General features: G+C 42.5%; 1 protein-coding gene across 1 annotated transcript; it reads right to left on the bottom strand.

Annotated features, from left to right (window-relative positions):
- Positions 1-235: 235 nt before the first annotated feature.
- ATOH7 (atonal bHLH transcription factor 7) lies at positions 236-1,785 on the bottom strand. Its single transcript, XM_036829135.1, has one exon. The coding sequence runs from the start codon at positions 1,201-1,203 to the stop codon at positions 745-747; it is 459 nt and encodes a 152-aa protein (XP_036685030.1). The 5' UTR covers positions 1,204-1,785; the 3' UTR covers positions 236-744.
- Positions 1,786-9,615: the final 7,830 nt, after the last annotated feature.

Genomic DNA, 9,615 nt, shown 5'->3' with positions numbered 1-9,615 from the left:
ACAGCACTTTGCCAATTGGTGGGATTAGATTTAAACACTCCACATCTTTACTCAGATAAGCACTCAATATCATCACCCCCCCAAACAAACAGGCCTTTAGTGCCGTCAGGAAACTAGCAGGGCACTTGGCATGAAAAACAAACCCACGTTTTTAATTATATTTTACAAAATCTATACTTTAATAATGTATACACAGTTTTAAAAAATACAGAGCACTCACGCCCATGTACTCTACCAAAAAAAGAAGGAAAGAAAGAAAACTTTCTACTGCTTCATGCATGCACACACAATGCACTAAGCATAACTGCATTTACAAGACAGGAAGGCAGCTCTGTATTAAGTATACACAAGTAATAGATACTGTAACTTCACCCTAACAGGACAAACCTACAAAGTTTAAGAAAGTGAGGACTAAACCTGCAGTATAAGCTAATCCTATTTTTCTTAAGATTGTTTTCTCTCAAGGTAGTCCAGAAAAGGGGGAGGGGGCATTACTTTCAGCAATCAAAACCATTCCAAGATCCATTAATGAAATCTACAACATACTAAGGAGTAATAAAAGAAAAGCAATAAAGTCATTGCGTCCCTAGGACTGGAGATGCGAATAAAAGTAACCTGGAAATTTGCTAATTTTATTCTAAGAATGCATCATACGCCACCGATAGCCCGACCAGCTACTTGGGGGAAGGTTACGACTCCAAAGCGCGGATCACTGGGCGTCTCATGCCGGCAGGGTCGCGCGTCCTAACTGGCCATCTGGAAGGGCTCGGGCTGGAAGCCGAAGAGCCTTTGGCCGTAGGGCTCGCTCTCGCCCGGCAGCTTCGCGCCCGCGAACGGAAGGTAGTGGTCTCGGCCGAAGTGCTCACAGTGGAGATTGACCCAGTCCCGCTCGGAGCCGAATCGCTCTGCCTCGGCCAGGATGCGGGTCAGAGCCATGATGTAGCTCAGCGCCATCTGCAGGGTCTCGTACTTGGACAGTTTTTTATCCTGGCCCCATTGGGGTACCACCCTGCGCAGACGGTCGAAAGCCGTGTTGAGCCCCTGCATGCGACGGCGCTCGCGCGCGTTGGCCGCTAGGCGCCTGCGCGCCGCGCTCTCCAGCCGCCCCTCCCCGGAGCACGTGCCCGCGCACTCGGCGCCGCCCGCGCACGGGGGCGCGGCACGCGCTCCCGCCGCCGGGTTGCTGGGCTTGAAGGACTTCATCCCCCGCCGGAAAGAGAGAGGCGCCGAGCTCTCCGGTCCGCTCAGGACCTGTGCGTGGGCTGGTGTATGAAGCCTCTCTGCACCTGGCTCTTCTTAGCAAATAAGTCATGCACAAAGCAACCGTGTGGTTCGAAGTTTGTAGTGGGAGTGCGGGGCCCCGCCTTCTGTCCTATTGGATAGCCAGATTGATGTCTCTTCAATTGCCAAAGTTTAGGGGAAATTGAGATGTGGAAGAGAAAGTCATTTCCCCAACGTTAAGTTGAAAAAGAGAAGGGAACTTTCCTGCAGCAGAATTGGTGTCGCTGGTTCGGGAAATGTCTTTCAAGTCCTCTGGGAAAGCCCGAGACTTCTTTTCTGGTAGACAAAATCTTTCCCCAAGCTCAGAGAGGAAAGGAGCGCTTCTTCCGCAGTAGCTGTCGGAGAGTGCTGGATGCATCTTTGAAGGAGGAGAATTTATAGCAGAGCGCTGAAGGAGGGAAACAGGTGGTGGCAGGTGGGCGGGCGTCCCTCGGCCTCCATCTCAGCACCTTCCTACCCTGGGAACTGCAGGGGGGAAGGGGGACGACGCACGGCAAAATCCTGACATTACAGCCTTCGTCTGTTGGAAGTTTCTCCAAAGCTATGTCCAACACTAACACACCATCTGGAGTGGCCGGGCTGTCCCCAAAAGAATAACAAGGTGGGGGTGGGCGGAGGGCTTGGTTCATCCTCTCCCATATCAGCGAGCAGCTTACATTATCAAAAACTGAACCAAGGGTTTTAAATTATTAGAAATCACTTGTGTGAATATGTTGGTCTTGGAATTTTAAGATATATAGACGTTTAGTGCCAGAAAATTTCGCTTTGTCAAGATGTGTGGCAATTTTGCACAATGCTGATTGAATGTATTCAATTGAGTATATTCATTTAATTTTAGCTATTAAGCAAGTTGGGACAAACTAGTAGGTCCTAATATTATTTCAGACCTGAAATTTTACTGTGCAAATAATTTGGCTGTTTTCTGCAGAATAATTTATCACAGCATATTAAAAGATATTGATATGCTCACAGACATAGAAAATAAACTTATGGTTACCAAAGGGGATCAGGTGGGGAATAAATTAGGAGTTTGGGATTAACATACACACACTACTATATATAAAATAGATAAACAAGGACCTACTGTATAGCACAGGGAACTATATTCAATATTTTGTAGTAACCTATAATGGAAAAAAATCTGAAAAAGAATATATATATAAACTGAATCACTTTGCTGTACACCTGAAACTAACACAACATTGTAAATTAACTATACTTCAATTTAAAAAATGGTTTTAAAAAGATATTAATGTGTATGTAAAAGATGTATATTATTCTACTATATAATTGAATTGCGTGAGCTTGGATACTTAGGCAAATTCAGAATTTATGCTCAATTCCCCCTGACACCGGTTTATAAATGTTTTCGGGACATATATTGAGATGATAATCACTTAATTATTTAATTTGACTTTTAAATCTAATAAAACTAATCATAATGTGCATACATGTACAAAATGGGAATATCTAAGTGATTTGTGAGGTTTTAAAAAAATAATTCCTAATAGAAGACTTTTTCCCCCACCTCATAAAGCTATAAATATGTCATACTACTTGGATGTTTCAGTTGTGTCAACTGTCCTCAGGAACAATAATGAAGCATGATTTCCACTATTGATAGTGATGTGCTGATTTATAGAGAAACCATTAACTTGATTCTCTTATCTCAGCTTCTTTCTACATCTTAAGGAAGAGTAAAGTGGCAAAGAAACCAGTTCCAAATAGATTCAAGCCAGAATCATTTCTGGATTCTTTACTAAGATCAAGTTTGTTCTTTCTCCTTTTGAAATATGGATTATGTAGGCATTATTCTCAGATATTTTTGTTTAATTAAATTATCAACAAGCTCCCACAAATCAGGAGTCTTTTAACTGTGTCTTACTTCCCTTACCATTGCTTGAGACTAAAACCCCATTGTGACTGCCCTGACTCCAAGTCCTGTCTTCCCATAAATAGTTGATTAATCCCCAGCTGAAGCAATGACAATGAAATGAAGTTGAGTAACATGAAGACAATAGAATGCAATTGGACATTAATGATCTCCAGCATGACAGATGTTGAACACAGACTTTTGCATGGAGACACTCAGCTCTATTACTCTGATTCTTAACAGTCTTGGTCATGAACAGCAGTCCTATGACAGGAGAGACTATGTTTAGTCATCAAAATGTCAAATACATTTTTTTGAGTTTTCACGGAAATCAGCCCTACTAATGCTATTATTTCTCATGTTCATTTATCTCATCTGTTTCCCCCAAGGAGCCTCCTCTGTGCTACCCTTTGGAATGTTTCCCTAAAAAACATACTGTTCTGGACACTATTGACCAAAGTGCTAATGAGATGCATGATTTTGCAGGCCATGTATTCAGGGTTGGTGAGATTATAGCCTGTGCACCAAGAGAATTGTAAACACAACTTGAAGAGAAAAAGGAAGCCCAGCAGTGTGCACACCACACAGCTATATTAGAACAAACTAGCAGATATCTGTGACATGAAATTGATCCAAGGATAGACAGTATTGCTGCAATAAAGGGCCTTAGAAGGTATATAGTAATTCATTGCCCAAATGTATTCTGAAGGACAATTTATTAGTACTACAAAGATGCTTCTGGGGGAAAAGGATTCCACTGTCAAGTAAATTTGGGAAACACGTCTGCTATTTCCTGCTTAGAGTCATGAATCAAAATTGGTATAGTAAAGTTTCTGAGAAGTCCTGGAGTAAAGAAACCTTCTGACTCCATAGTTTCCTAGACCTTCCTGAACACAGAACCCTTTCTTCCTAGAAAGGTCTTTTAACAAAGTTCCTTGGAATACACGTTTCCAAACCTGCTCTAATACCTTCCATTTATTTTATAGAGGAGGAGACTGAGATCCAGAGACTAAACATTAGGTTCAAAGACACTGAACAACTTAGTGACTAAATTAAGAAGTCAAATCTCCTGTAGCCTCTGATTTTAGAGGTTTTAAAGTTGAGATCACTTAATACAAGCCCCTCACTTTATACTGGGGCAGCTGAGATCCACTAATGACTTCCCAAAGTCAGCAGAGTCACTAGTAAAAGTTTCAGGAATAGAATTAGAAATTTTGTGCTTAAAGGACAGTGTCATTTATTTCATAACCCTAGTGTCTAGCACAGTGCATAGAAAATAACAAGTAATAAACAACCCAGCCTGAGTGGCTGAAAAAAATGTTACGTAAATGATAAATGCCAATCAGAATGCGTGTATTGCCAGTGAATAACCTTTACAAATAATTTACATTCCCTCACTTTGTAAAGAACACACATTAGATCCACATTTTGAATGCAGAATTGATCCTTTCTTATCAAGAAACACATCTATAGCCATTTGAGCCATAAGAACTTGCATGTCAGACTAATTTCTACCATGTTTCTACACTGAGGGCATGATCCTACCAGGTGAATTGGCAGTTACTATATGTCTAGGGTTGGCCAGAAATCAAAACTGGCAGATGGAGATGGGAGAGAGTGGAAGATAGAAAGAGCTTACACCTGTAGGAGCAGAAAAGTAGGAGAAACATTATTTTAGCGGTAAAAGATCAATGGCTGGAAATTACTACATTAAATGGATAGACTAGGTTAAAGGGTAAACGTTTCTTAATTATCCAAAACTATAATTTTCTAAATAAAAACTCTCCAAAGAAACACACAATTAAAAGAGAGGAGAACACTTGTTCATTCTGAATTTGCAAAAAAAATATGGAAAATGAGGAATGGGGTTTGCTTCTGGAGAGCATGGCAACTGGGGGACTCTGAGTACCTGAAAGACATCAGAGGTGAGCCAGCAAAAGACAAGGGAACAATGAAGTTGAGTTCCACTTATATTTCATTAAAGACCAGAAGTGCAAGGTCTTAAACATTCTTGTGATCTTATAATGTGCTATGTGTTACCAACTGGGGAAAAAACTGCAAAAGGATTTATGTGTTTAGAGAAAGGAAGGGAGAGGCAAAGTCTTGCATCTCTGTCGCCTGCCCCTCAATGATCCAGGGAAGAGAAAACCCAGTGGAGGGAAGAAACTAAGAAGGGACAGAGACTAACAATGGGGCCAAGAGAGAGATGGAAAAGACGGGAGGCCCTGTCCTAGGCCCCAGAAATGATCTCTCACCTCCAGAAAATACGGGCTCACTAAAGGGCCCCAGCTGATTCTCCAACCCCCAGCACATGCTGCTTGAGAATTCCGGCTTGGGAGTCTGATTTAGTTTCTAGTGCCAAGAGCCAGAATGACTTGTAGGGTTTGGACTCTGGGTGGTAGATCTTAGCCTCCTCTTAGTGTCTGGGCTGAGCAGCATCTTTGAAGCCAGTTTTGAATCCTGGATCTCCTTTCAACTAGCTGTGTACTCTTGCACAAATCACTTCTCTGATTTCTCCATCTGCAAAGTGGAATCATAATACATACCTCGCAGGGCAGTAGTGAGCATTAAATGAGGTTTTATTAAATAAAGACCTCTGCCAGGTCCCTAAGAAAGTCACTCTTTAAATGACATCTAATACTTTACAAGTGATAATGAAAATGAATTCATCATCAGTTTCTGCAGCTTTTGACTTTAATGAATAATTTTTGAACCTTTTACACATAAAGCTACAGTTAAGGGGGAAGGGATAAACTGGGAGATTAGGACTGACATATACACACTACTATACATAAAATAGATAACTAATGGACCTACTGTATAGCACAGGGAACTCGACTCAATACTCTGTAATGGCCTATATGGGAAAAGAGTAAAAAAGAGTAGATATATGTATATGTATAACTGATTCACTTTGCGGTACACCTGAAACTAACCACATTGTAATCAACGATATTCCAATTAAAAAAAAAAAAAAAGCTACAGTTAAGCGTGATGTGAATTCCAGTTGTGTGACCTTGAGCAATTTACCTAACCTCTCTAAGCCTCTTACCTTATCTGTAAGGAGGGTTAATAATAGATCTTATAGAATTGATATGAGGATTGAGTTAGTTACTCTTTGTAAAGCACTTAGACCTATGCCTGGCATACAATTAAATGCAATACAGGTGCTTGTTTAGATAAACAAAATGACCTGTTGCAATTATCCAGATCATTTTTGTTTTATTTCCTTTCTCTTCAGTGCTTGACCCACAGAGTGAATAGGGACAGGGAGACAAGGTTAAATCCAAAGGAGTTCCTTCTGCCTTTGATACTGGAGCAATCTAAGTTTGAAATATCAGAGGCTAAAACAACGCAGCTCAGGGCCTTACTGGGTAGCAGATTCGGTGGTTTCACTGTAGTTAGAGGTTCAGTCTCACAATGACAGACACATATTTTTAAAGCATTAATTTTCAGGAGATGCTCCACTTTTCCAGTGACTGAAATGTTTGCACTCACCATCCAGGGTCCTTCCCTTCCTAGAACTGAGGTATCTGAGAAGATGAATCAATAATCATGATGTTTCTCAGACGTCCCTGGCGGTACAGAGTGGGTAAGACTCTGCACTCCCAATGTAGGGGGCCTGGGTTTGATCCCTGGTTGGGGAACTAGATCCCGCATGCATGCCGCAACTAAGAAGTCCGTGCTGCAACAAAGGCCCGGTACAGCCTAAATAAATACATTTTTTTAAAAAAAAGTAATAATCATGATGTCTCTTTTCATGAACGTAGATAGATGCATAACAAAGGGAATCAGTCTCAGGGGTGTGCTGGACTGTTCTATGGTAAATCTGGGCTGGGACCTATGTTTTTTAGAATGCCCTTCCCTGTGTGCTTCTGGGTTTGAGTTAGGCAAAAGTGAAGTTGCATGAGCTTGGGAGGCAGAAGTGAAGCCACCATGGTCTGAAGATCCGTGTAGATTAGAGGCCATGAGGGACAGATGCAGAGGTGCTGGTAGATTCCAGCTTGTCCTTGCTCTTCCTCAGGCTGCATCCAGTGCTCCCCCCCAACCACCGGCCCTGCTGACCAACAGCGGCCGCAGGCCCACTATCAGATGCTTCACGTGAACGCATAGAGGCGGTGGCCTCAAAAAAGCGGACTTCTGCACCAGTGCCCCCACCCAGTCTTACTCCTGCAGCTGGACATGCTTGGCTTCCAGACTCCCCTGCAAGCTCTGACTCATTCAGCCCAGCCAGGGCTGCTTAGCGACTGTTCTCTCATCCTTCAACAACCCTTTTTGGAACTTTATGTCCCTAGCTCCTTCCCCAAGTGTGTAAGGACTCATTCTTATAATAAATTCCTTCTTCTATAATACTCACAGTGGCTCTGCTTCCCTGGTTGAACCCTGACTGATACAAGGAATCTTTCACCTGGCCACAGAAAGGCCATAGGACCTATCCCTGCACAGAGACCCTCCACACTAGTGCCCCATGGTCTATGTGTCTGCCAGAATTAGAGCCTTTGTCTCTTGGACAGTAATTACGATTTCCATCTGTTCAGCCCTGTGCCAGGCAACAGCAGGGATAAGACCGCATTTAGCCTAATGGAATTCACCATCTAGTTGTGGAGATAAGATCCAAGACACATCAAAAAAGTTGCCTGAGGGAAATTCCTGGCGGTCCAGTGGTTAGGACTTGGCACTTTCACTGCCGATGCCTCAGGTTCGATCCCTGGTCGGGATCAGGCAAGCCTTGCAGTGCAGCCAAAAAATAATTATTATAATAATAATAATAAAGAAAAGCTTTAAAAAAAAGAAAAAAAAAAAAAAGACTAGCCTGAGTAGTAAACCAGGGTCATGGCCCCCAAGAGGTGCACTAGATAGTCCATTAGAGTATGGGAAATGATTAGAAATTTTGCTGATATTTATTTTATCTCATTCTTTTCATTTCTGTCTCAGGGTATGTTTTATAGTGTACAAAATATAAATACATATATTTATATGTGAGTATATACCAATGCTTTTTTTTTTTAACTGATAGGAGCACTTGAGCAGAAAAGTTGGGACCACTGTCCTAGGCATGAGGCAGTACATAGTTAGTACAATTAGGAGCTCAGAGCAAGGAGATTTCACTGTGCTCTGGAGGAAGAAGGATTTCGGCTACCTCTCTTACTGCTGCCCGCTCAAAAGGCTACTCCTCCTCCACTGCCCACACTCACCCACAGCTTGGGGCTTCTTCACTGGTTGCTCCCCCAGCCTCAAATGCCATTTCCCCAGATCTTCCCTGGCTGGCTCCGTTGTATCACTCAGCTCCTGCTCTATCTGATGCTGTATGTCCTTAGTTGTTTGTTTAGAAACTCCAGGAATTCAGGGGCCTCCTCTGTACTGTTCCTAGCTATATCTCCAGGATCTAGAATTGTGTCTAGTACATAACAGATGCTCAAGAAATACTGGTTGAAGGAACGAAGGAAAAGAAGGGAGGAGGAAAAGGGAGATGAAAGGACCCCATACACAAAGGGAGAGTAGAAACTGTCCCCCTTAGCAACACAGCTCTTTTTCCTCCTGCTAATAGGACTCTTTAGGGGAAAACTGTGCCCTCCAAAGGCAGGGACCACAGGCCTGCTGCTTCTGTTTCTGCTCTGAAATTGTGATATCTGCTGCTTCACAGTGAGCAGGTGGCTTACTCCCCCAAAGGGTGGCTCTCATTACAATCCAGGTTTCAGGCAGTTACCTGAGTCAGCGCAGAGTAAAAGCCCAGAGGCCTCGTCGGCCCAGGCCAGCCGCTGATGCCAGCTCCCTGCCCCAAGGGGAAGCGGTTTTCTGTTGATTTGAGCTGGTGTTGCTTTTTTGTTTCCTTGTGCAGTTTCAGCAGCTTGGCTGCACAAGTTATTCTAAATGTCCAAACACCCAGGTCTTTTAATTCTGAGGTTGTGTCCCTGTCCCTCCTCACCATCGTGTTTGAGTCTTACTTTCCTGCCTCCTACTGACTTCCCCTGAGTGGGGAGCAAAAAAGAAATCATGCCTAGCTGACCAGATATCTGTACCCATCAGATTCCTGGGCTCTGTCTAAGTGGAGTCCGACATTGGTAGTCATAGGAGTATATACTCTTTTCTATTCATTTGGCAACCATATACCAATTTGTTTCATTGTTTCAAACTAATTTTCATTCATTTGTTTATTCAACAAATATGTATTGCACGTACTATGTGCTGGGTACTGTTGTAAGCCCTAGAAATAGTGTTGACCGCACCGCAAAAATCTCTACCCTCATGGATATTTAAAACTTGGTATTGTTGCTATATTCTGATGAATTTATTTTCTGTTTCTCCAGATAGGTTGTAAGTTTTTTTGAGGGAAGGGGCAAATTTTAGATATCTGGGTCTAGAGTGTTCAGTGAATACATATTTGCTGTTGTTGTTGACTGAAGGTCTTACTCAGGCTGATCTTAAGCAAAGGAAACCAATATCATCACCATAAAAAAATT

This window comes from Balaenoptera musculus, chromosome 16 (genome assembly GCF_009873245.2).
Source record: "Balaenoptera musculus isolate JJ_BM4_2016_0621 chromosome 16, mBalMus1.pri.v3, whole genome shotgun sequence".
NCBI classification, from domain to species: domain Eukaryota; kingdom Metazoa; phylum Chordata; class Mammalia; order Artiodactyla; family Balaenopteridae; genus Balaenoptera; species Balaenoptera musculus.
The sequence above is the reverse complement of the archived record's forward strand: the minus strand, read 5'-3'. Positions and strand labels throughout refer to the sequence as shown.